This window comes from Mixophyes fleayi, chromosome 10, assembly GCF_038048845.1.
Source record: "Mixophyes fleayi isolate aMixFle1 chromosome 10, aMixFle1.hap1, whole genome shotgun sequence".
Classification (NCBI taxonomy): Eukaryota; Metazoa; Chordata; class Amphibia; order Anura; family Limnodynastidae; genus Mixophyes; species Mixophyes fleayi.
In genome coordinates this window covers 47862039-47888631 of record NC_134411.1, presented here as the reverse complement: position 1 = coordinate 47888631, position 26593 = coordinate 47862039, and the positions used below count along the sequence as shown (strand labels likewise).

Below are 26593 nucleotides of genomic sequence, written 5' to 3'. Positions count from 1 at the left end.
GAGGTATCAATAGTTAAAACAATTTCTATAGTATAACGCCATTTGGCTTGAATTCACTACAATAAAAGTAAATAAGTTACCAATTTGCTTCACATTGTCTGCTGGCAACATGAAACTAATCAGCTGAGTATAGAGTGTGGTTCTGGTAACAATGATAAAGCGAGGACAGTGCATTTCAATGTGTTTCACAAAAAATAATGTAGAATACTATTTTCTAGAGCATATTCAATTTGGTAAATAAAGACACATTTACATGGTATTTTCTATTCTTTAATGTTAAAGCCAAACATAATAGAGGTAATATTTTGAGGCGATTGCACTCAATCTGGAATATCAGACAAATACATCTTAAGGGTGTGTTTCCACTTTGTGGTTCGAAGCTGGTAACTACATAAAAACTACTTGGAAATAGTGGTGGCCAAATAATAATATGAAGTTAAAAAAAAAAAAAGCTCCATGTTTCTTGGTTCCTTTCCAACTGTATTCAAAAGGAACTAGGCCACTTGATGTAAATGCATTTTGTTTTGGGGGTAATTTTCCCAACAGTTTTCACGCATTCCTTCACATGAAACCACAAATTAAAACATGCTCTTAAGCCAAATGTAAAATGTTGAAATTACAGAGATTATAATATTCTATATTTCCACAATCATAAAACAGCTTGCTGACAATTCTGCAGAATCTTTCTTGAAATATTATTTTGATCTATATCAGTCCAAGAACGACCTTGAAGTCCAAAGTCTGCATTTAAAATTTAACAGACATGACTGAGCTTTAAACAATGTCACCATGGCAACGAAGAGGAAATTGATCAGTTTTACCTGAAAACATTAGGGGAAAAAAAATCCCTTAGAATTAGTGAAGGTGATCAGTCTTGGCTCAGTTGCATTTCAAATCTTTCAATGAGAGTTCCCTTGTGCATTAACTCCTCTACTCAACTAAATTTTAAAACCTTACATGTATCACATGCAATAATTAAAATGGGGCATGATATTCAGAGAGGACGTCTGGAATTAAATTGTTTGCTGTTCTAGTACTCAGTATATACAGAACAAAACCAAAAACTCAGTTTAGTGTTCTTAAAGGTGTGTTCTTAAATGTTTAAAAAGTTGCTTTTCAGAAGTTAAATTTTATGGGGCAAATACTATATATGCACACGTAAAAATGGAGAATCACATGTCATAAAAGAGTTGAATAAAACATTAGTTAAACAAGAATCTACAGCACCAATTTCACACCAGCATATACAGGACCCAAAAAGCCAATGGCATTCTTTATACTTAATAACTGTCAGTTAAAATCCACATTTTAGTCAAACTATTTAGGACTAAACATAAATGCACTCAGCTTATCTTGCCCAACGTGCATATAAGGTGTTTAGAAAAAAACAGATTTGATATTATACAGCATACAATGTACAAGAAAAGGGTATTTCTTCAGAACACCATACATGCACATAGGATACGCAAAGCAATCTGAAATTTGTATAGTTAATATTTTCATAACTTACAAAATGCATGTACCTGGATAGCATGACCATTTTTTTTAAAATGAGAATTTAAGTGATCTATTCTTCAAAATCAATGGTAAGTTAAAAGATTTATCAATGATATTCTTCAAAATAAAAAATCCCATCTCATTATTTGGTGTATAATGGGAATATTGGGGGGAGGGGATACTCTTGTAATATGATAGGCATATTGCTAAAACATGGAGCAAGGGGGTGACTGTTGTTTCTGGATAGATCAAACTAATACATTTGTCCAATGTAGCAAAATGTCCCAGCCAAAAGCTTAGACTTAGATACTCTAAGCAGGACCTTGGTGTTTGGCCATGGAGTTAGGAAGCTTGGTTTGGGAAGGCAATGAAAACTGGAGTGCCAGTTTTACATGAAAGCATCACACCATTCTTTCAGACAGCCTGAACAATCACGAGCTTGTTTTGCATTCGCCCCACAGATGTCCTTTAACCAATCCTTAAAAAGCTCTTCGTCCTTCCTCAGCACAAGGAATTGACCTAAGAGAATGAAGGCCTGGAAAAGGGAAATTAACAGGTGCTAAATTAGGACAATTTTTTTTTTTTTAAAACATGTAGTATTCACTTTAAGATTTCAAATCACAATCTCTATAATTTACACATTACTTTCTCCATAAGATCAAAGTATAACTTCTAATATAATCAAATAATTCTACAGTCAATAACCGAATCCAGCTTGCATTCACAGGCACTTCCACTGTATTTTGTTGGTCTTTAAAACACTACTATTAAATTTGTCAAAAATCAGGAAGCAGAGTTTCAAAGCCCTCCCCATACTTCACTAAAGAACTTCATTACAACAATTTAGGCACAATTATACAAACTGGATTGTGGTAGGGATATGGGTGAGGAAAGTGGTATCTTTGCATTTTGATTCTTCTCAAATAGATCACCAGTTTCCTTAATCTCAAACTATTTGGTGGAAAATCATCTGAAATACCGCTTTCATTGTTAGAAGCCCTGTTCTGCTGAGGAGCCTAGAATCACAATTAAATGTAACTTTTAAGAGGGGGGCTGAATCTTACTGTGTGTTCTCCTCTATTGCCATTTGTCAGAGTATTAGCCTTCTTCATTTTTGGATAAGTAAGCCACTATTGTAGCATTGTCTGTACTTTGACATTGTTTAGGAAGATTTCTTCCTAAGGTATCAAAGAGATTAATACATTAAACATGTCAAAATTGTTACAGTCCTACAAGAGGTAAGCTTGCCTCCCGTGTTCTTCCTGCTGCCTAATGTCTAAGCTATATCCTGGAAATAGACTAATCAGCCCCTCCCTCGTCATGATTCTTTGCCGAAATCCTATATTTTGTTCGTAGCTAGGATGCAAAAAAAAATACTTACCACTTGCTTGAATTTCATCAAATCTGGGCCCCTTGGCTATACATGTAGTCTACTCACAACTGACTCTCTGCACGCCAATGGCGCAATACTTCTTCTCCTGAACCATTAGTTCCTCCCTCTCACAAGCCCATATTTTGTTCGGCTACCTCATGTACAATTATGGCTCACCATCCCTTCTCTGTGACGACCAGCCCAGTTAATACATACTACATATTTTGCTCTTGCTGCTAGTTCATTTCTCTACATAGTTGAAATTGTTCATGTTTTTCTGGTTTTGCATTTAACTGTGATTACAACCAAACCTTGTTTCCTTGCATTTTTGTGATCAGAGATTCTTGAATACATGGTTTAAAAACAGGAAAAAAAACTTGTTTTTCCAATAAGATTCTAATGTTGCATAAATATACACTACTTTAGATTTGTTTACCTTGTCAAAGCCTCTGTCGGCAAGCCTTTGTCCCAGTACATCACCAATACCAGCAACACATTGAACTGTCTTCTCTCCCATGGGCTCTGCCACAAAGTCCCGATGCTTTTGTGACGTGGACGACATGTTTACTAGCTTTGGAAATCCTAAAAAAATTAGAGCATAAACGCAAAAGTAAGAAAACTTTTGTTATAACCAATCAAAGGTTGGTTATAACAAAAAGATCTATTAAATGCAAATATGATCATGATACAAATAGTATTACGTGCAAATAATTATAAATTAAACTGTTCCATTTGCTTTTTGTAGCTTTTCACTCAGCTTGTTTTAAGCTTTTAACAGAGAAAATTTAATTTAATATCTCATGTCTTCTAGTAGTGATGTTGTTTCTACATGAACACAATGATATTGTAAAACTGAGACCTTTGACCCTTTCTGACTATACTATTAATATTAACTATATTCAGCAGCTAAAAAAATTCCACTTCAGCTAAATTACTTTTCACAAGATTTGTGTCCAAACTGTATTATATTAGAATGTTTATTTACAGATAAGCTTTCAAAAGCATCAAACATGGTACATGTATGTTCCCAGGTTTTGTTTTAAAGGACTGATAAGCCTAACAAACATGTTACTTGTATCCTTCACAAGTATACAAGGAAAGGAAATGAAACAGTATTTGACAACAATAATTTTCACTAGATAACAAGGGTCATACATATTTCGCAAAAAATGTATTCAGTTTTAGAGTGTGTTTTCACTGTGTAAAATATTCTGCACATGTCATTTATTATTTGCAGAGGTCAAATTAGAAAACAGAATGATTGTCAAAGTATAGCTTATAAGTGTTTTTGTTTTTATTACAATTTGTAAGATTAAATGTTTTTTCAAAATACTATGGGGAGTATTCAATTGTTAAAAAGTCCTGCGGCGTTAAAACTATTACAGTTAATACGGTAAAATCCAGCGAGTGAATTACCGTATTAACTGTTTTTCCGCGCACGATTACCATAATAACGGTAATCGTGCACGGACCGCAGGATTTTGGGCATTTCCGCCGACAATTGAATACACCCCCATTGAGTATTTTGTTTAGGATTTGTTTTGCATATATATTTGTGAATATCACAAAACCCTTTCCACAGTATGTCAACTTAGAAGTCTACAATCGGCTTGTGCCTTTCTAAATAATTCCACCATTTTGCTGTTCATGTTTGTCTCCTGCAAGTGGACATCTAGGACAGTAAGTAACAACTAGATACTTTTCAATACAAATTTTATGTCTGATCAACATGTAATTTTACTGCTTGGAATACTACAGACTGAGAATAAGGGCACTGTTATGACTAGACAATGAAAAAGCATTAATAAGTACTAAACATGCTGCACATCGCAGTGATGCGTATTCATGTACTGCTAAGATGCACTATGCAAGGGCTACTCTGGGAGCACCGGCGAACTGGCCCCTGTGATGCGACCACTTTTTCCTATTTATTTAGCACTTCCGGTGATAGCAGGAAGTGCTGTGCGCATGTGCACAGAACTTTCACTATATCTGATTCTGCGGAGCCAGAGAGGCTTCAGCAGAATCCCCTAGAAATTGACAGGTAACGCCATCCTGAGATGACGTTACCTGTCTGCACAATGTAAAGCTTATCAAAACTTTATGCATTGCAGAATGTCGCAGTCCCCATATTAATTCATGGCTACTGCGATGTTGCACAGTATTAGCCTAAACGGAGATATCTTTGAAATCTGTTAGGCAGTTAATGCATAGCAAATATACTTAAAAGACGCGGAAACAGCTGGTTCCGCATCTTTTAAGTGAAAAAGTGGCTTGATACATAGACCCCCCCCCCGGTGTGGATCCAACCAGATTGAGGTGCGTTTGTGTGGATCTGGGTTGGGTTTTTGCAAATGTAGTGTGAATTTAATATGGTACAGGTGGTTTTGTGTGGATCCTGCTTCTACGCACACCAGAGGTAAACTGCCAGACAAATGGTGGGGGGGAAAGTTCTTCTAAACAAAGATATTTACCTCCAGTGTAGTAATACATTTTTGGTAGTAAAAATGAGATAAAAGTTGTGACACTTTACAAGTTTGACAGCTACAATTATATGAACTGTTTTCATCCATTTGTTGAAAATCCACTCATAGCTGCCAGTCTGAGCCTTTTTAGAGCAATTACGATCATTCCCACAATAGCAATAACCTGGGATGAACGAATAATTAATCCCAGGTTAAATAGATAGTTATCACTCCTATCTCAATGTGATCAGAAAATTATGAAATTGAAAAACGTGTGATAATGATCCCTTTCTGTTTGTAATCCCCTGGTGAGCACTGCTGGCAGGGTGTGTACATGTCATGCACATAGCTGGCTGACTCATGCAGGGGACGTTTAGTATCAGCTACATGACTTGCTGCCGAGTACAGGACATAGAGAAAGAATGCACATTTATGGGTCAGGGAAGGGAGTGGTTCCAGGGAATCCCAGATGCCAATTAAGATAAGCATAGACTACAGAAACAAATTTCTAAAGTAGACGAAACAGCCAGCGATATCTGTTTTAGTAACTACGCTGTACGTATACTATTAGTACTAACTGACCTGTGTGTCGGTAATTTACCTTCCCGCCAAGTGGCTGCACAGCTACAGGGACACTTCCGGAGAGCCCTTATTAGTTACTGTGACACGGAGGATCCGGAAACTCGTATTCATCACATGGTACTGTGTGGGCGCAGCCATGTTTGTATTCCACAATATAGCCACCGAAAGACTCCAATTATTGCCGTACACACAACTCAGACCTCGGAGTAATAACGTCATAGAAAAGCGCGTCGCCTCCATGTTTGTTCTCCAGTTGCAGTGTAACTGTGTTTGCAGCCATATCTAGGAAGTGACAGGTGAGAGAAGTCCATGCTTTGTATTTAGACACGCGCATCAGCTCCACCACGTGTGTAATTACAGATCCGTATCACTGCTTTATACAGAAAGTACCATGATTTATGTTGTTGGTCTGTACCATATTTCAGACATGCAAATGCACCTCTCATCCACATTCATTACTTGCTCCCATTCCCGGTCACAGGACTTCTACTGCACCCACTCTGTGGAGTTCCCTCCCTCCTACAAAACTTAAAGCATTCTCCTATAACTCCTCTCCTTAGGCAAGCTTATCAAATTCATAAACCACCTCCTTATCTTTCTTAAGCAGGATTGGCATCCTTTCCCCAGACCGGCCCTGTAGTGGGTCACCTGCACTTTTTGTCCTGTAAAATGTTCCTAATAGGCTGCCGAGTTGAGCCCTGTGCTCCCCCTTTCCCGGGCTGCTTTTTGGCTGACTATATGCAATCTGTGGCACTTAACCTAATGTAATAAAGCTCTTTTTTTTTTTTTAAAGTGCCAACCCACTTGTAAGTGCTTTACAATTATGAACAAACAGATAACAAAGCAAGAATGTACATTAATAAACTGACAGAGGTCCCTGTCTGTTTGTGTACCCATATTACCATTACTATTATTACCATTCATACGGATTGTAATCTTCATAGAGATTCACCTAATTATGTCATGTCTGATTGGAAATGTTTTTGGACTATATACTAAGATGTACATGTCACAAGTAAATCTGATGCTTTATGTTTCAGTGTAAACCCACAGATGAGTCAAAGACTGCAATGTTTTCAAGTTCCTGAGAAAATTTGTGAATATACTTTACTGTTACATTCCAAACATATACAATGTCAAAAGCAACCAAAAGAAAACATGTGGTGAAAGAAGTTCTCCTGGATTATGTTCAACCTACTGAGAATCAGCGCATAGTGAGGGTAAGTGCTGTTTATACGGTTTGTAACTGCAATCAGAAGTGATTCTTTACTTTTTCTCTTGCTGCTATTTGTATAGGCAGTTGGTTATTAATACAATTTATCACTTTATTTTAAAGGACTACTATAACTATAATACTGGTTAGCGTATGAAAAGTATCTACTGATGGTGTACAAATATTGATGTAAAATTTCAGGAGCGTAGCAGAAGATATTTGAGATAAAACTGTAATCATGGGATCCCCACCCCCATTAACAGTCCAAGGCATACTCAATGTCATATTTACTCAAGATAGACCACCACCATATCTACAAGTTTAAATATAAGAAAAATAAAAAATCACAATGCAGAAACATAAATTGAAGCTCTCCCTTTGGAATATATTTAACCCAAGAGCTGAGGTATCCAATGCAATATTTCAGGGCTGTTGCCCTAGAGAAGAGGTCCTACCCCTGAAATATTGACGTTATTTTCCTACCCCACAGCAGACTTTCTATAAGCAATCCCATTGAAGAACACCATAGCCAGCCTCTGTTCTTTTTCATCTAAAATGACTGATGACATAGAATATGTGCCCTCCGGCGAATTATATTGCGCACTCCATACAAATAACTGCATAGTATTTACAATCATGTCAGGAAGCTTGTCTGATTCTGCCTTGCCGGAGACATAATCTCAGGGGCTCAAGTGAATAGAACAGCAAAATAACTTAAACCATTTACCAAGCCCTGAACCTTTTTTCCAGTAGGAGTATCCAATATTTTCTCTTCTACCATTGGGGACACTGCGAGACATTGGGGTATAGTAGGTGGGACCAGGAGTTTAGGCACTTAGACTTGTTTTTCCTTCCCTACTATGCCCCTCCTCTCCTGTAGCCTTAGTTTTTTTTAAGGGCCTTAGGAGATAGGTCACTTTGGTATAGGCTCCTGCTTATACTTGTATTAGTTTTACTTTCTTCATGTTTTTATTTTATTCTCTATTTAGGTGCAGCGCGGGACTCAAACTTAAGACCTAGAGGAGTGAATAGGACTCCAGCTCTGTTCACTCTGGGTCCCGGCACAGGTGAGAGACAGCTTTGTCTCCCTTCCTGGCACCGCAGTCGGTAATACCCCTAGAAACGAGCTATAGAGGCCAAATTTTTAAAGAGCTGCTACCCTCTATAGTAGAAGGGTCAGTTCCTTCCAGGGGACAGAAAATAGATTTTCTTTCAGCCATTTAGACTGCCACGGCCCCAGTACGTTAGGTGGATGGGAGTGAAGCTGTATCGGGCTCTCCTCCCCATCCGCCCGCTTTACATGCCGGCAGCATATCTCTGCCCCTAGACACGAGCAACGGGGGATCAGAGTCAACGATCGCGCTCAGTAGGGAAGCAATTCTGTTGTTTTAATAGAGCACACGCACCTGGGCAATGTGTTATCACGTGTGGGTCTCTTCTATATCAGCTAGTGCACGCTGATCGCCAAACAAAGGCATCAGCGTCAGCGTTGCATGGAGGCAGTCATTTTTAGGGAGGTCTCTAGAAAGTGCATCCTCCCTACTTCCTATCGCGGAAGCGGCCATCTTTCATTGTGAACACTGAGTTCATCGTGCTGCACGTTGCTCCTCTGCTCTGCTTCTCCTCTACTGGTATCGTTGTACTCTTATTGTAATTTTTACAAGCGATTGTATTACTTTACTAGGCTGTTTACACAATAAGGACTATTGTTCAGTGTCTTGGAATTAGTGTATTTACAACGACTTTACTGGTATTAAAACCTGATAAGATCCGCTGCCTTTGTAGTCAGACTCTAGTTCTCAGACCTTTCTATTCGTTAAGAATACAGTTTTTTATTCTTTTACGGTGTATATTGCATTTAATCTGTATACATTTTAAATATGTCTGAGAAGGGGATGTCCAAAAACAAGGGCTCATCTGCTATGTCTGCACTGCATTATACCTGTGCCAAATGTAATGCTAAATTATCTGTTAGACCGCCTAACCAGGATTTTGCAAAAAGACAAAAGAGCGCTGGATAGCCTACTAGATACAGATGGTTGTGAGTTAAAGAATAGAAATATATAAAAAGTTAAATTGTTTAATTATAACACGTATTGACTTGAAACACTGTTCTACAAATAAAAAAACAAAACTAAAATGTCACAGTTAAAGTTGTACAATAACCTTTCCAATAAATTGATCTTGCATGCAATATGACCAATTAAATAAATTCACGTGAAATTCAACAGATTTAACATAGAAGCCCGGGTTCTATTGATTCATAAAAAAACAAAAATAAAAATTGGTAAAAGTAAACCAAAAAATAAAAAATATGTAGTCCGTTTTAAAAATAATTTTGTATTTGCTTTTAGCAATTCCTTTGTGGGAAATCAAAGTCCAGTTTAGGGAGAAGAAATAGCCCAACTATCGTTTTGGCTTCCAATTTACTCAGAATATCACAGAAGAGATTTGTAAGTGTATAGTGAGCCTTTCCTTCAGATTGAAAGGCCGTTTTTGTAATGAGAATATATATATATATATATATATATATACATACATATATATATATATATATATATATATATATATATACATACATACATACATACATACATACATACATACATACATACATACATATACACACACACACACACACGTGAAGCAGAACTGGTACAAAGTCTCTTAGCTGTATCACGAACCCTCCGGAGGGATTGTAGAGACTCTGGTTGATTTAACCACGTTGAAGTGGATTACCTGTATGTTCCGTAGATATATACCTCACAAGTGCTTATAGTTTTCAGTGCAGATCACTCTGGAAAGCCCTTAAAATGCCGATGTATGTGCTGATTGCACCGCTTGTCATGAAGGGGATTTGTTATTCCAAATATCGAGTGGCCTCTCTTGTGCTGATGATTGTAGGTATACATTGCTCCAAACGCCCCTAAGAGTCCCGAAATGCAGGTAAATAATTCAGTTTGTAAAAAAGGTGAATAATCCAAAGCCGAGACCACACTGAGCTCGGTATGATTGCACAGTTCACAGCTGACGTGTTCCCTCCGAATCAAACTAGGACTTTCTCAAAGCCTAACCAGGATGCTCGCTGCACTGCATGCGAAGCTGAAATCCAAGTGCGACGTGCACCAGCGCGGGGGGCAGCAGTCATGGAAGAACCACCCTGGGCTAAGTCACTGACAACAGCCATGGTGGAGCTCACCCGAGCGATGATGCGAGCCGCAGAGGTACGTGAGGTTTCTTTTTTACAAACTTCCACACGTTCACTAGTGGACGCAGGCACATCTTCACAATCCCAATCAGTTCAGGAGGAGGAACCCCTGCTTACTGCATCACACAGGGCCAAGAGAATAATCTCTGATGCATCTCTGAAGAGGAGGGTGAAGTAGACTTTGATCTGCAGGAGGATGACTCGCTCAGCTCAGTAGATTCTACTCCTGTCCAGAATGTAGATAGCCTCATTCTGGGTATCGGACATTCCTTAGGTTTTGCTGAACCACAGCTCCTTCAGGGTTCTCCCTGTTTAAAAAGACTAAGGCGTAGGTGTCTGCTTTTCCACCATCCCCTCAGATGATGGAGATGGTATCTGACGCATGGCAGAGGCCAAATAAACAGTTTATGATGCTGGGCAGATTTAAATCTTTTTACCCGCTTCCATCAGAGGACTCCATTAAATGGGAAGCTATGTCTGTCAATGCCAGATTCTCTGCCCTCATATCGCAGCTCATCGTACCTTATGGTTACGTTCTTAGACAGCGGACGCTGATTCAAAGCGAGCTCTAGAGGCGTTTGCCATTTGATGGGGTTACTCCCTTTGGGTCAGGGTTAGAGCAGGTCATTCAGGTGGCCACAGGAGGGAAAAGCAGTGCTCTACCCATGGGTTCCAATAGACCTCGTCAAGGAAGTTTACGGTCTTTTCATGCTTTTGCCAGAGGTCAGTCTTATGCTCCCAGGGGAGTGTATAGCAGAGGTAGGCGACAAGTCTGCTGTGTGACCATCTTTCCCCAGGGGATTCTGTGGTGGGGGCACGTCTTCTTCGATTCCAGGATCAGTGGTGCACATCCACCACAGACGTTTGGACACGGGGAATTGTGTCTCGAAGCTATGTCATAGACCTAGTCCAGTTCCCACCACGCAGGTTCTTCACCAGAGCAACCCCCCTTTGTCCCCTCAGACACGGAGCACTTCAGGAGGCAATCCAAAATCTGCTGGCAGCCGGGGTGATTGTCCCCGTCCCATTGCACGAGAGAGGTCAGTGGTTTTATTCCAGCCTCTTCCTGGTGCCGAAACAGGACGGATCATTTTGTCCAATTTTAAATCTGCAGTCTCTCAACAAGCAAGTAATACCGCAAAAATTCCGAATGGAGTCCCTTCAGACGGTCATCATCGGAATGGAACAGGGAGAGTTTCTGGCCCCCATATACATCAAGGATGCCTACCTACATGTGTCTATGGAGGGGTCAACATTGCCTCCTCTGCATTACAGTAGGAAACTCACATTTTCAGTTCAGGGCACCTCCTTTCGGCCTAGCGTCCATCCCTCCCCGTGTATCCACCAAGATCATGGCTATTATGGCGGGCCTTCTGCGCCAGAGGGGAGTCATGATAGTTCACTATCTAGACAATCTCCGTCTGAAGGCACCTTCAGCGTCCCTTTTATTTCAACACATACAGTTTCTGGAGGCACATGGGTGGGTTCTAAATTTGTCCAAGTGTTCACTCATTCCGCAACAGCGAATGCAATTCCTGGGCCTCTTGTTCGACACAGTGACTCAGAGAGTATTCTTACCGGACAACAAGGCCCTCATTCTCTTGTGCAGGACCCTCCTAAAGCAGAAACGGGTCTCCCTTCTCAGTTGCATGAAACTGCAAGGGACGATGATCATGGCATTCGAGGCAGTGCTGTTTGCACAGTTTCACTCTCGCACGGTGCAACTGGAGATTCTTCAGAAATGGTCAGGTTCCCATGTGCATCTAGACAGTCAAATCATCTGCCTGTCTAATCTCACTCGCCTTTCCCTTGTGTGGTGGCTATCCAAGCAGAATCTGGAGAAGGGCCAGTCTCTTCGAGCTTGGACTTGGACCTTGGTTACGACAGATGTCAGTTTGTTAGGTTGGGGAGGGGTAACAGGATCTCAGAGATATCGGAGATTCCAGGGTCTCTGTTCACGCCAGGAGTCTACCCTCCCTATCAATGTCCTAGAGCTCAGAGCAGTGTATAAGACGTTGACTCGGGCACAGAGAATTCTGTCAGGAAAGCTTCTTCAGATCCAGTCGGACAATGCCACGGCTGTAGCATATCTAAACCACCAGAGAGGAACACGCAGGGGCCAGGAAACGGCCAGGATCATGGTATGGGCGGAGCGCCATGTTCCCAATATATCAGCCATTTACATTCCGGACGTGGAGAATTAGGAGGCCGATTTTTTTTTTTTTTAGCAGGCAGAGGGTCCACCCAGGTGAATGGACTCTCAACAGACAGGTCTTTGCTCTCCTGGTGAAGCGCTGGGCAATGCCGGAGATCGATCTCATAGCATCCAGGCTAAATTATCAGCTTCTCCGATTTTGCTCAAAGTCTCGGGATCCTCAAGCAGAGTTCGTAGATGCCATGACAGTCTCATGGCACTTTCAACTGATTTACCTGTTCCCGCCAATACCCATGCTCTCGCGGGTGCTAAAAAAGTTAAAATAGAACGGGTGTCCGCCATTCTGGTAGCCTCTCATTGGCCATGCAAGGTATGGTTTTCAGACATTCTGAAGATGGTGGCAGCAGCTCCCCTTCCATCTGCCAATGCAACCAGGTCTTCTCGCTCAGGGTCCTCTTCTTTGCCACTCTTTAGATCGTCTAGCTTTGACGGCGTGGCTTTTGAAACCCTAATTTTTAAGGCCAGGGGTTTCTCACAGGAGGTCATCGGTACCCTTATTAGGGCCAGGAAGGTGTCCTCGGCTATATACCATCGAGTATGGAAGGCATACATTCTTTGGTGTGAGTCCCACAGCCTTCACACTTCCAGGTTTAGCCTCCCTTGGTTGCTGTCTTTTCTGCAGGCCGGCCTCAATAAAGGGCTCTGACTCAGCGTTTGCCATCTATTTTCAACGAAAACTAGCTCTTTTAGGGATGTTCAGACCATCTTGCAGGGGGTTCTTGCATGTGCAGCCCCCCTTCATTCACCCACTGAAGCCTTGGGATCTCCATTTGGTGCTCAACACACTTGCCCATGCTCCATTCGAACCACTGGAGTCCGTGGATTTACGCCATCTTACTTAGAAGACGGTGTTATTACTGGCGATCTCGTCTGCTTGTAGGGTTTCCGATTTGGCAACACTCTCATGCAATTCTCCCTTAATTTTTCACGAGGATAGAGCGGTCCTGTGTCCCGAAGGTGGTATCTAGGTTCCACTTAAATGAGGAGATTGTGGTTCCGACTTTCCGCCTTTCATCTTCTTCCTCTTCTGCTAATGACGAGTTTCTGTTGCTGGACATGGTTCGGGCCCTCCTGTTTGTACTTTATAATGCGCAGAAGCGGGGTTGGCCAGCCTCTAAGCAGTCTCTTGCCCGCTGGATTAGGTCAACTCTTTCTCTAGCTTACGTCCAGGCGTCTCAACCGGTCCCGGTTTCATTAAAGGCTCACTCTACCAGAGCTGTGGCCGCATCATAGACAGCCCGCCACGTAGCTTCGGCGGAGCAGCTATGCAAGGCGGCAACTTTGTCATCTGTCCACACCTTTGCGAAGTTCTATAGGTTGCAGGGCTTTGCATCAGCGAATGCAAGCTTCGGCCGTAGAGTGTTGCGTGCAGCAGTTCCAGTGCATTCCCTCCCTTAGAGGCAGCTTTGGTATGTCCCCAATGTCTCAGTGTCCCCCAATGGTAGGAAAGAGAAAAGAAGATTTACTCACCGTAAAATGGATTTTTCTTACTCCATTGGGGGACACTGCGCACCCTCCCTTGCTCTGTAGTTCTGTTGTGTGAATAAAAAAATTAAAAAAAAATAACATTCTTCTAGGCCCGCAGGGCTCCCTTTTTCCTTTTGACGCTTGGTTAGACAAAACTGAGGCTACAGGAGAGGAGGGGCATAGTATGGGAGGAAAAACAAGTCTAAATGCCTAAAGTCCTAATCCCACCTACTATACCCCAATGTCTCGCAGTGTCCCCCAATGGAGTAAGAGAAATCGATTTATTTATTTTTAAGATTTTCCAGCGGTAATAGCAAAAAAAAAAAAGAAAATAGGGCTCAACAACTGCCTAGAATGAGAGGAACAATAACCTCTCTACTAATTCAGACAGAGAGTGAGAGGGGGAGAACCATCCAAATTCTCATTCTCAGAACCATGTTTCCCCAAACTTGAATGACAGAAGTTGAAGCTCCCTGTCTTTATACCATCTGTATCCTGAAAGTGACCTAGGGCTAGATTTACTAAGCTGTGGGTTTGAAAAAGTGGGGATGTTGCCTATAGCAACCAATCAGATTCTAGCTATCATTTTGTAGAAGGTACTAAGTAAATGAAAGCTAGAATCTGATTGGTTGCTATTGGGCAACATCCCCACTTTTTCAAACCTGCAGCTTAGTAAATCTAGCCCCTAGACTAAACTGATTAATGTTCTGGTAAACTATAACCTAATAAGTAAAATTCAAGATATAACAGACATGTTCTTACCAGAAACTGTCATGTGCCACTCACAGTACTAGTGTTATACTCTGCTGTAACCTTACAGGTTTTGAGTGCATATCACTACAGCCTATAGAATCCACAATCTCTCAGGAGTTAATATTGAGACCTTAGTTAGTTTTCAAATTTGTTTTTGTGTTTGTTATTGTTTTGTTTTTTGTAAATGGCCTTCAGAAGTGTTACAGCACTTAAGTAGACTTTACCAACTGCCTCAGAGACCCCATATTATTTTTCTTTTTTGTGTTTTTACCCCCTTGTCAGCAATGCCTCCACATGAAGTTTAGCGGTAGGAAACATTTATACATAGACATGAGAATCCAATTGGGAAACCCTCCCAAAAAAACAAACATATTAACTCGCTATCACCTGTCCACCTGAGTCAGAGACAAGAAAAACACTGATGTGGTGGGGAAGGACTTTTTTTTTTTTTTTTTTTTTAAATTCCTGCACCAATAGATAGATGGGATCTCATTGGTGGTGCTCTTATAGAGGATGCAACGGAAAAGACTTATTTCAGAAAAGTTCCAAATGACAACCTTACTTAGCGAACGCAAAACATATCTAAAAAAAAAAAAGGGGGTACAATTCAGTTGAATAGCTACATTCAAAACTTATTTGTGTGCCCAGCAGTAAAATGTGGAGATTGTTTTGTAGAAAATCTTCATTACTGAACTTTATTTTCCTATTTAGGGGACAAAAGACATATGCCCTTGCATCTTTATAAACCTAGGCACCTATATTTTAATTTATAAAGCACTTCTAGGGGTAAATGTATTAATGTCCGGATTCTTCAACTCCGGCGAGTTCGGCGTCTTCAGCGCTTAAATTTAAAGCGGCGCGGCCTTGTAAAGGGAAGTTTCTCTTTACAAGGCAGCGCCGCTTTAAATTTAAGCGCTGAAGACGACAAACTTGCCGGAGTTGAAGAATCCGGACATTAATACATTTACCCCCTAGACTCTGTTGATTTATACAACGGTGAATGACCAATTTTGCTATGTTCTGCTAAATTTCGCTTTCATTAGGTTTTAGGAAGCCCTGGCAATAATCTTCATGAAATTGAGACTGCTGAAGGAGAAAGGTTTTTAGCCAGTATGCCCACAAAATTCAGAAAGAACATTTGGATCAAGAGAGGTAATACAAATCTGTAAATACTAGATATCCAGGTTTATGGGGCAATGTGCAATGTATGCATGTTGTACAGTAAGTCTTTATCACTATGTTGAATATGAATTGTACCTGTGTTTTATAATCCTGTCCTAAAACTAGAAAGCAGAGCCAAAAACAGGCGGTGGATTTATCAGTTTCCTGCCTATATTCAGTATTTATTTTTTGCGAACTGTTAGCAAGTTAGTGTGTGTGTGTGTGTGTGTGTGTGTGTGTGTGTAGAGCATTTTTCTATTTCTCTCACCTGAATCTGACACCTGCAAGTGTGTTGAATTGTTTGACTACATAGGGAATCGGTGTTTATTCTTGTTTACTAGATTACTACTACTTACTACTTCACTTGCCCATGATATGCGATAACTTCACAACAACTACCCAATTTTTTTTCCATTTAGGAGATTTTCTTATTGTTGATCCAATTGCGGAAGGAGAGAAGGTGAAAGCAGAGATATATTTTATCATATATAAGGATCACCAACGTCTTCTGCAGAAAGAGGGTCTCTGGTAAGATATTTAATTTGGGGGTGGGTGGTACAAGCTTTGTTTTGTGTATTTTTATGTAATGTTTTACCAGACAGTCCTGTAATCCTGAAGGAAGGGATGTGAAAGGAAATGAGGGTGTGCTTGTGTTAGCACAATCATGTTAAATAGGGAGGTATATATATATATATATATATATATATATATATATATATATATATATATATATATATATATATATATATATATATATATATATATAAAAAAGAGCTTTGTCAATGTCACGAGCCGCGGCGGTACTCACAGCCGCCGCGGCTCGCTTCCTGCCTGCCCCAGCGTCCCGGCCGCCACCATGACGACCGGGACGTCACTTCCTTCTAACTCCCGACCGTTGCTGAGGCAACGGCCGGACGCCCAGCAGTGTAGTGCCGTGTCCCGGCAACAGGGGACAGCTGGGCGCGTGCGCAGAGAGATCTAATAGCCTGCTGGCTATTAGACTGTGATTAATTCATTAATCAGCTCCTGGAAGTATTTTCAGAGCTAGACTCTAGCTCATCTGTACATTTAAGGCAGTGAGGTCTGCAGCCTCACTGCCGGTTATAGCGTTCTGTCCTCAGTCCTGCTGCCTGCTTGTGCTATCAGTTTGGTTCCTGCTACCTTGGATTTGACTACCCGTGTTTTGACCCCTGCTTGTTCTTGGACCTGTGACCCTTCTCTTCTCTTCTGACCTCGACCTTTTGCCTGGATTTCGGATTTTGCTTCTCTGCCTGTGTGTCTGACCCTTCGCTTGTCTCTGGATTTTTGCATCTGTGCTTGTGACCCTTTGACCTAGGATTCTTCTTACTACTGCCCGCTAATCACTCCACTCCTGGGTACTCCTTTAAGCCAGTATACGTTACTCGACCCTCGGTCGGCCCGCAGCCCAGTCTGTCCCCACCACTAGGGGCTCCAGCGAACACCGGGCCTTCAGAGTAGTCCCCGAGTTTCAATGTACTGGCTTGGGAGTTCCTAACATTATAACCGGCCTAGGAAGATTGGTATCATATGGCCATGGACAGCGAGGAGTCGAATTTGTCCCCAGCCCAGATTCTGGCCAACCAGATACAGGCAGTTTCTCAAGTGGTGCAGAATTTATCCCAGCGCCTGGCAGTCCAAGAAGGGGCTTCTAGAGACCTGCAGCTCCAGCAAGTTCCCGCTGGTGACACACCAGAGCCTAAAATGAATTTGCCTGACCGATTCTCTGGAAGCAGGCCAGCCTTCCGTAATTTCAAAGAGAGCTGCAAGTTGTACTTCCGTTTGAAACCACGTTCCTCCGGTTCCGAACAACAAAGGGTAGGGATCATCATCTCTTTACTCCAGGGTGATCCTCAGTCTTGGGCTTTCTCCTTGCCTTCAACAAGCCCAGCCTTGCAGTCAGTAAATGCCTTCTTTCAAGCTCTGGGGTTATTGTACGATGACCCGGACAGGGTAGCCTCAGCTGAGGCTCATCTCCGAACGCTAAGGCAAGGACGTCGCTCAGCGGAAGAGTATTGTGCGGAATTTCGGCGATGGTCCACTGATAGCGCCTGGAACGACCCAGCATTGCGAAGTCAATTTTGCTTAGGACTTACCGAGCAGATTAAGGATTCCTTAGTCCAGTATCCGATATCCGACACGCTGGAGAACTTGATGCAACTTGTTATAAAAATTGATTGTCGGATCAGAGAGAGGAAGGCTGAACGGGAGTCCTCTGTTCCGATGGACGTTTTCACTAGCTCCGATAACACTTTGGCCGATTCCTCTGAACCCATGCAATTGGGCGCCTACTGCTTGCCTCCGGAGGAGCGCTCCAGAAGACGCTCACTAGGCCTGTGTATGTATTGTGGTCAACCAGGCCACTTAGTTCGCTCATGTCCCAATAAGCCGGGAAACTCCAAAGCCTAAGCGCAGGTGAAGAGGTGCGCTTGGGTCTTCAAATTACCTCTTCAGAAAATTCTTTTAGTCCCTGGACGTCTAACTTTCCGTGGGAGATCCATGGACCTGAAAGCTTTTCTTGACAGTGGTGCGGCTGGTAATTTCCTGGATATACATTTGGCTCAGACGCTTGATATTCCGCATATCAAGTTAGGATCAAGCATCACCACATGTGGTTTGGATGGTAACCCCTTGCCTGGGGGAAGGATTCTTGCTAGGACTCCAATGGTTCGGTTGTCTGTAGGAGTTCTCCATACAGAGGAGCTCTCCTATCTTATTAGTTGTCCCTCTGCTCCTTTGATATTGGGGTATCCCTGGCTTCGCAGTCATAATCCCCTTATGAACTGGAAAAGTGAAGAGATTACTCGTTGGAGTCCCGAGTGTTCCACGTCTTGCTTGACCCTGCCACTTAGAATCTTACAGCCTAGTCCAGACTTGTTGCCGGTACCCTACATGGACTTCTCTGATGTGTTCTGCAAAAGAAAAGCTGATTCCATTCCACCACATCGAGAATATGACTGCCATTGATTTAGTCCCGGGTTCCAAGTTGCCCAAAGGGCGTTTATACTCCTTGTCCATTCCAGAGACTCAGGCCATGGAGCTATACGTGGATGAAAACCTGAAAAAAGGATTCATACGTCCTTCTAAATCTCCCGTAGGCGCAGGTTGCTTTTTTGTGTCAAAAAAAGATGGCAGTCTTAGACCATGTATTGATTTCCGTGGACTGAATAACATCACTATTAAGAATTTGTACCCATTACCATTAATTTCGGTGTTGTTTGATCAATTAAAATCTGCCACTATATTTTCGAAGATTGACCTCAGAGGGGCTTACAATCTTATTCGAATCAAGAAAGGGGATGAATGGAAGACTGCCTTCAATACCCAGTCGGGACATTATGAATATCTCGTGATGCCATTCGGGTTATGCAACGCTCCGGCGGTTTTCCAGGACCTGATCAACGACGTTTTACGAGAGTTCCTGGGTAAAACAGTAGTTGTGTATCTGGATGATATTTTAATCTACTCGGAGTCTTTACTTCAGCACCGTCAGCATGTTCGCCAAGTTCTGCTGAAATTACTGGAACATCACCTGTATGCAAAAACGGAGAAATGTGAATTTGAGGTGGCCACCGTGTCATTCCTGGGATATATCATCTCCTCAGGATTCGCAATGGACCCTGCCAAAGTTCGAGCAATCCAGGATTGGGTCCTCCCTACTAATCTAAAGGCGATCCAGAGGTTCTTCGGATTCGCAAATTATTACCGTAGGTTTATTGATTCTTTTTCCTCATTAGTGGCTCCTATCACTGCTCTCACTCGAAAGGGAGCTAACCCAGCAAAGTAGCCTTCGGAGGCATTGGCGAGTTTCTCGGCACTCAAAGCTGCTTTCATTTCTGCTCCAGTGCTGAGACATCCTGACCCGGAACTTCCGTTCATTGTAGAGGTGGACGCTTCTGATATCGGTGCTGGCGCTATCCTTTCTCAGAAAGACCCAAGGAGCAAAAAATTACATCCTTGTGCATCCTTTTCTAAAAAAAAATTATCTGCCGAAATGTAATTATGATGTCGGCAATCGTGAATTGTTGGCCATTAAGTTGGCACTGGCGGAATGGCGACATTGGTTAGAGGGAGCTACTCATACCATCACCATCTTCACGGACCATAAAAACCTCCAAAACATTCAGACCGCTAAAACTCTGAATCCTAGGCAGGCCCGCTGGGCCTTATTTTTCACCAGATTTAATTTCATTATTTCATTCCGTCCAGATTCTAAAAATACTAAGGCCGATTCCTTGTCTCGAAGTTTTTTGGCCCATCATCCTCTGTCTCCGGACCCGTTGTCTATTGTTCCTACAACTGCTGTTCATCTTGGACTCACCCAGGATCTAGGAGCAACTATCCGGCGCTTCCAGAGAATCGCTCCAGTTCAGACACCGGTCAAAAAATTATTTGTCCCCGTCCATTTAAGGAAATCTGTTCTCATTGAAGGCCACAACAACCGCTTTCCTGGCCATCAGGGAATCCGGACTATTGAGGTTCTTTCTCGTTGGTTGTGGTGGCCCACTTTGTCAGACGATGTGGAGAATTATGTTCGGGCTTGTCCTGAGTGTGCTAAAAACAAGACCGATAGGAACCGTCCTTCTGGACTATTGTTACCCTTGCCGGCGCCGAGCAGGCCTTGGACCCATCTGTCGATGGATTTCATTGTTGATCTACCAGTATCCGCAGGACATAACACCATCCTGGTAGTTGTCGATCGCTTCAGTAAGATGGCACATTTTATATCTTTGCCCAAGTTACCGGATGCCAGGACCATGGCCACCTTGTTTTTGACGCATATTTTTCGTCTTCATGGGACTCCTGAAAATATAGTATCAGATCAAGGATCCCAGTTTATGGCCCGGTTTTGGAAAGCCTTTTGTAAGTCCATCGGGTTCTCTATCGGTCTGTCCTCAGCATATCATTCTCAGTCGAATGGACAGACAGAGAGGACGAACCAAGCTCTGGAACAGTTTTTGCGCATTTATGTGTCTAAATTTCACGATAATTGGTCCTCTCTTTTGCCCTGGGCAGAATTCGCGTACAATAATTCTTGCCATTCCACTATTCACACATCCCCGTTTTTCTGCAACTTCGGGTTTCACCCAAAATCCAATTCATTCTCTACTACTGTTCCCTGTGGGGATTCCGGAACGCCTGCTTTTACGGCCACGCTAAGGTCCGTCTGGAAAAAGGTGCACGCTGCACTAGGTCAAGCTTCCCGAAAATCCAAGATCTTCGCTGACCGTCACCGTAGACCCTGTTCATTGAAAGTGGGGGATCACGTTTGGTTATCCATACGGAACATCAAGCTGCGGCAACCTTGTAGGAAGCTGGGGCCCCGATACATTGGACCGTTTCCAATTGAGAGGAAAATGAATCCAGTGGCATTTAGATTGAAACTACCCACTTCCTTAAAAATACCTGCGACCTTTCATTGTTCGCTTCTGAAGAAAGTCGCTGCTCCCAGCAAGTTTAATCGGTCCCTCTCTAACAGGCCCAGGCCTCTGATGGTGAACGGAAACCACGAATATGCTATTGAAAAAATCCTTGATTCTAGGAGGGTTCAAAGTCAAGTTCAATTCCTCGTTCATTGGAAGGGTTATGGCCCTGAGGAACGTTCTTGGATACCACAGACGTCTACACGCTGGAAGACTCATTAAAGAATTTTTTAGGAAGTTTCCCACTAAGCCTGGATGTCAGGGTTCCTTAACCCCTCCTCAAGGGGGGGTACTGTCACGAGCCGCGGCGGTACTCACCGCCGCCGCGGCTCACTTCCTGCCTGCCCCAGCGTCCCGGCCGTCACCATGACGACCGGGACGTCACTTCCTTCTAACTCCCGACCATTGCTGAGGCAACGGCCGGACGCCCAGCAGTGTAGCGCTGCGTCCCGGCAACAGGGGACAGCTGGGCGCGTGCGCAGAGAGATCTAATAGCCTGCTGGCTATTAGACTGTGATTAATTCATTAATCAGCTCCTGGAAGTATTTTCAGAGCTAGACTCTGGCTCATCTGTACATTTAAGGCAGTGAGGTCTGCAGCCTCACTGCCAGTTATAGCGTTCTGTCCTCAGTCCTGCTGCCTGCTTGTGCTATCCGTTTGGTTCCTGCTACCTTGGATTTGACTACCCGTGTTTTGACCCCTGCTTGTTCTTGGACCCGTGACCCTTCTCTTCTCTTCTGACCTCGACCTTTTGCCTGGATTTCGGATTTTGACTTAGACTGTGTGTCTGACCCTTCGCTTGTCTCTAGATTTTTGCATCTGTGCTTGTGACCCTTTGACCTAGGATTCTTCTTACTACTGCCCGCTAATCACTCCACTCCTGGGTACTCCTTTAAGCCAGTATACGTTACTCGACCCTCGGTCGGCCCGCAGCCCAGTCTGTCCCCACCACTAGGGGCTCCAGCGAACACCGGGCCTTCAGAGTAGTCCCCGAGTTTCACTGTACTGGCTTGGGAGTTCCTAACAGTCGACCACATATTTCTGGGGAATTTCTCCCACCTCAATTACCTTGGCTTCACAAAAGAAATGAAAGCAGTAGACTCATTTCTACAAGAAAAATTGCATTGTAAACAGTTGCGCATGAGCTATGTAATGCATACATGCATACAAAAATGCATGCACCTCATATTAAAAGTGCACATTATATTGTAATAAATCTAGAAGTTTAGGATATTGCAGACACTTTTTTTTAAAAGGCGGGGGGAGATATAATAAATGGCAATAGTGAGCCTTCCAGATAACTGCTTTACAAACTTATTAAATAATATTGTGCATTTAGTTTGATAAATCTGGCTTTTCAAAAATGTCCCAAATCTTCACAACCTAGCGGTACAGGATTCTATAATAAATAATGTCAAAGAAATAGAGTCCCATTAGAACCTAGGCTTCTCTTACTCCATTGTAAAGAAAAAACATATTTGTCAGGGGAAGGCCATTGTGGTGACATCTTTCAAATATTTACTTAAGTACTGTAAAATACAGCAAGCAGATTCTATGGCCAAAATATATTGTAGGCTTGAACAAGGTTTGTGTTATAACAGTATTTAGGAAGTTGAGATAGATGGTAGCATGTCTGACAGGTCATTACATTCTCCTTGTGGAATCTTTGCACTTTAAATATTTCTAAAAACGCAGCAAATCTAATATTTGGAGTGAATCCACATCTTTAAACCGTAGCTGCAAAGCCAGTTTTAACATAAAAGCTTTTTGGCCTTTCTAACTAAGGTGTTCTGGCTTTTAATAAAATTTGTGTTGTCATACGCAGATTTAGACTTTCTAGCATCAACTTGTACTAAGGGGAGGGGGGGTGGGCTCTCTGCTATAGAGTTGCTGGATAGCAGAAGGTCATTCAAGAGATGACTCAAATGACAGCCAGCTCCTGATTACATGTATGTCTCACTCTTTCAGTCTGGATTTCTCTGCTCCTTCAACATTGAGCAGTGGTTCAATCTACATCTGAAAAGCCAGGGTTCCCAGAGGAGGCCCCCCACCACTTGTAAAAGTTTGATGTAAGGGGAGTTGTAAAATGCCTTACATTTTGGCTGTGACTCATCGGACACCCCTTAAAGGCAAACTCCACCTTTTTAGACGTTTTATTTTGTTATTTATTATAGGCAACTGTAACATGCCCAGTCTCTAAGCTGCTTCCTCTTGGTTGCCAGGAGAAGCCCTCTCTTCAGTAAAGCAGAGGAGTCTATGAGACTCTTTACCCCTTCCATGTAATTCACCTGAGCTGCCTGCCCTAGGACTTGGATATTGGTAATCTTGGGTGCACGTTTCATATACATGAACATATACAGGTCAAATTACATTTAATTTGTTCTTATAATTTTATGCAGAAATACGCCAAAGCAGCGTAATGTCTTGTAGTTCTAATCTGTTGCTTAGAAACATACAGTAGTACAGTTTTAATAATGAAACTTTTTAAGTCAATGTCAGAAAAAAAATTACCTTAATGAGCACATAATGGGTATCATAAAGGTAATAAATAGGACTAGAAATAATATTACTCGATGCACCATGTAATATGTACAAAGAACCAGCTAAACAACCCTGTAGAAGGATCAAAGTCATTGAAAGGAATGACATATCGCACACTATACCACTAATTCACTGACTACAAGCTTCAAAAGAAAAACATAAATAGCTGCTGTCTACAATGGTTACTTGACTAATTAAGCTATATAGATATCTAGAGAGATCTAGATAGATCTATGTATATGTATAACTTTTTATTTATTTTCATTTTACCATTTTCAGGCCACAGAGATTCAATACAGAAGACACAGAAAATCTTGCCAAGGAACAAAGGAGGTATGAGTTAGAGTTTTGTTTTTTCTTCTGTAATATGTGCATTAAGATGCTTTGATGTATTTTTAATCTTCCTACTGACATCCACCAGTTGGATTTCCTGGCTTCGTTTATGGGCAGGGCAGCACAGCTTGGGGTATGCAACTTGTGAGATCACTGAGTGAGAGGGCAAGACATTAGTTTATGCCAGTTGTTATGCCAGCAAAGACTCTTCAGCATTAATTTACATACTAATGGAAAGTATATGGCTGGAAAGAGCACTTTAAATTGACTGTGCATTAAAATCCGAAAGGAAATGTTCTTTCCATTGTAAAAAAAAAAAAAAAAAAAAAAAACCCTAATGGAAGAGTCATGTTTTAATATATACTTCTGCGTTGACCAGTAAAACCAGCAGCTCCACATAGTATCTTGCTCTCATTAGGGCTGCCATAGAAAGATCAAACAGTAAGCATTCATAAAATTGTTAGCATAACAATTTCTATATAATAAGAAAGTGGTGTCTAATGGCTCCGCACTGTAATTTATAAAATATCTTCTTTTTTAGCCCAGGCGCATTAATATATGGTTGCTGAAATGTGGTGCATATGCTGGAGTTTTCATGTACCCAAATAAGACTTGATGTCTAAATGTATCAAATCAGAATCCATGTACTTCATTTACATTCTAGATTAGTTTATTCCCAGTACAATAGCTTATTTGTTTTTTGATTTATGTTTTATTTTTAAATTATTCTCCATTTTCTTCCCTTTCAGTTCTTTTAATTAGAGTCCCCAGACAGGCCATGTGTGGCATTTAGCCCCCAAAAATTAAACAAAGATATTTATCTTGAGAGGAGAAATCTATTTATGCTTGTAAAGCTATTATTTTTATATTTACATAGCTACACCATTTTAGATGTATTTGTTAAAATAGTCTTGATTGCATATTTTTGCACTCAGTACTCACAAAGTATGTCACATATACCTGACATGGCAAGGTTTGCTCTTTTACAAATGTAAGTGTGTAATATACACAAAAAAATTATTTATGTATGTATAACCATCACCTTACATCCACTCTGATTATAGTATCAATTATCTTTCTACTACAGCAGCAAAGGGCCAGATGCACAAAGCTCAGCTGGTGAAAAGTCTCGGACAGAAACAAGTGATACGGATTCAGAAGATGACAGCGACCTATTTGTCAACACCAACCGTGTTTACTATGAGGAGAGTGAAGAGGAATCAGACAGTGAAGAAAAAAGTGAGGAAGGAGAGAAAGAATGAAGTGGTGGGATAAATATGGAGGAACATTTTCAGAGGTCAACGTCTGACTCGTTGGTGCCTAAAACGGGACAAGATTGAGCTGTTCTGTTTCGTGCTGTAACAATATCTAGGCTGGATTATCTTCCATAATTTTCAGGAGACAATCCATTGACCAACTGAGGCCTGCTTTGATGGAAAGCTAATATGTTTCTATCCTGAGGTCTTGGACATTTTTTTTTATGCATTCCCAAAACTGTTGAGGAACATAAAGCTTGAACTTTCGACTAATGCATTTGATCTTCATCTGGCTTTTACAGATTAAAATAAAAATATAGAATTGGAGTTTGAGATAAAAATTCATGCTTTGGAAGACCATCAGTATTTTATCTATAGTATCTCTGTGTTCGTGTGGTTGTGAATGCAGGTTTCAGAAACAGAGGTGGCCATACTGCTCACATGGTCTGTTCAATCTTGTGACTGAAGAAAGTACTACAGACTTAATAGATCTGTCTATTTCAAAAGCATGGACACTAGAACACTTACTGAGAAAAGATAATGATCTGTATTCACTTGTTCTTGAATAAAAGCCTAAATTGTTACTCTTGTTTTCTCCATTACCTTCATACAAACAATGGCCTAGGGTTTTGTTAGTGATGTAAACAAGAGAAAATATAAGGGTGAGGATCTCAACTCGAGGTTGGGTTTTCCTTAGTTCCTACATAGCTATTATCATAAATACTAATTTACTTTTCTCTGGGTTTGTAGACAATAAAATTAATGAACTAAAGAAATGGATGGGGAGGTATAAGAATTCACATGTTCAGACCTGTATCATTAGCGAACTTAAGATAGATTTATTTTGTTGGATGTTATAATTACAAGTCACTGAGCCGGTTTTGACTGCAACATCAGTAAGTAATTGGGAATAAAAAAGAAAATGTATATTTTTCCTACCATTGGGAACACTGAGACATTGGGGTATAATAGGTAGGACTAGTAGTTTAGGCACTTACACTTATTTAATTCACCCACTCCTCCCCTACTATGCCCCTCCTCTCCTGCAGAGACCTTAGTTTTTTGTATATGTTTTAGAATAGTATGTAT

The 26593-nt window shown here is 41.5% G+C and overlaps 2 protein-coding genes across 4 annotated transcripts; one reads left to right on the top strand and one right to left on the bottom strand.

The window, feature by feature from the left end:
- Positions 1–254: 254 nt before the first annotated feature.
- On the bottom strand, positions 255–6020 carry BANF1 (barrier to autointegration nuclear assembly factor 1). 2 transcript variants are annotated; one of them, XM_075188717.1, is made up of 3 exons: positions 5917–6020; positions 3306–3451; positions 255–2032 (listed from the first exon to the last, which is right to left on the bottom strand). In XM_075188717.1, exons 2-3 carry the CDS (start codon positions 3429–3431, stop codon positions 1886–1888), a joined length of 273 nt encoding a protein of 90 aa, XP_075044818.1. In that variant the 5' UTR covers positions 3432–3451; positions 5917–6020; the 3' UTR covers positions 255–1885. The 2 variants fall into 2 exon arrangements, with proteins under 2 accessions (XP_075044818.1, XP_075044819.1); XM_075188718.1 differs by having other exon boundaries at positions 5936–6020.
- Positions 5992–26088, top strand: EIF1AD (eukaryotic translation initiation factor 1A domain containing). 2 transcript variants are annotated; one of them, XM_075188716.1, is made up of 6 exons: positions 5992–6212; positions 6957–7136; positions 15816–15924; positions 16353–16461; positions 24195–24248; positions 25339–26088. In XM_075188716.1, exons 2-6 carry the CDS (start codon positions 7050–7052, stop codon positions 25508–25510), a joined length of 531 nt encoding a protein of 176 aa, XP_075044817.1. In that variant the 5' UTR covers positions 5992–6212; positions 6957–7049; the 3' UTR covers positions 25511–26088. The 2 variants fall into 2 exon arrangements, with proteins under 2 accessions (XP_075044817.1, XP_075044816.1); XM_075188715.1 differs by having other exon boundaries at positions 6010–6212; positions 25336–26088.
- The last annotated feature ends 505 nt before the right edge of the window (positions 26089–26593 follow it).

Coding starts and splice junctions, on each gene's coding strand:
- BANF1 (XM_075188717.1), bottom strand. CDS start 3,431: ATGTCGTCCACGTCACAAAAGCATCGGGACTTTGTGGCAGAGCCCATG. Junction 2,033..3,305: donor CCGACAGAGGCTTTGACAAG/GTAAACAAATCT, acceptor TCCCTTTTCCAG/GCCTTCATTCTCTTAGGTCA.
- EIF1AD (XM_075188715.1), top strand. CDS start 7,050: ATGTCAAAAGCAACCAAAAGAAAACATGTGGTGAAAGAAGTTCTCCTG. Junction 15,925..16,352: donor GAACATTTGGATCAAGAGAG/GTAATACAAATC, acceptor TTTTCCATTTAG/GAGATTTTCTTATTGTTGAT. Junction 16,462..24,194: donor CTGCAGAAAGAGGGTCTCTG/GTAAGATATTTA, acceptor TACCATTTTCAG/GCCACAGAGATTCAATACAG.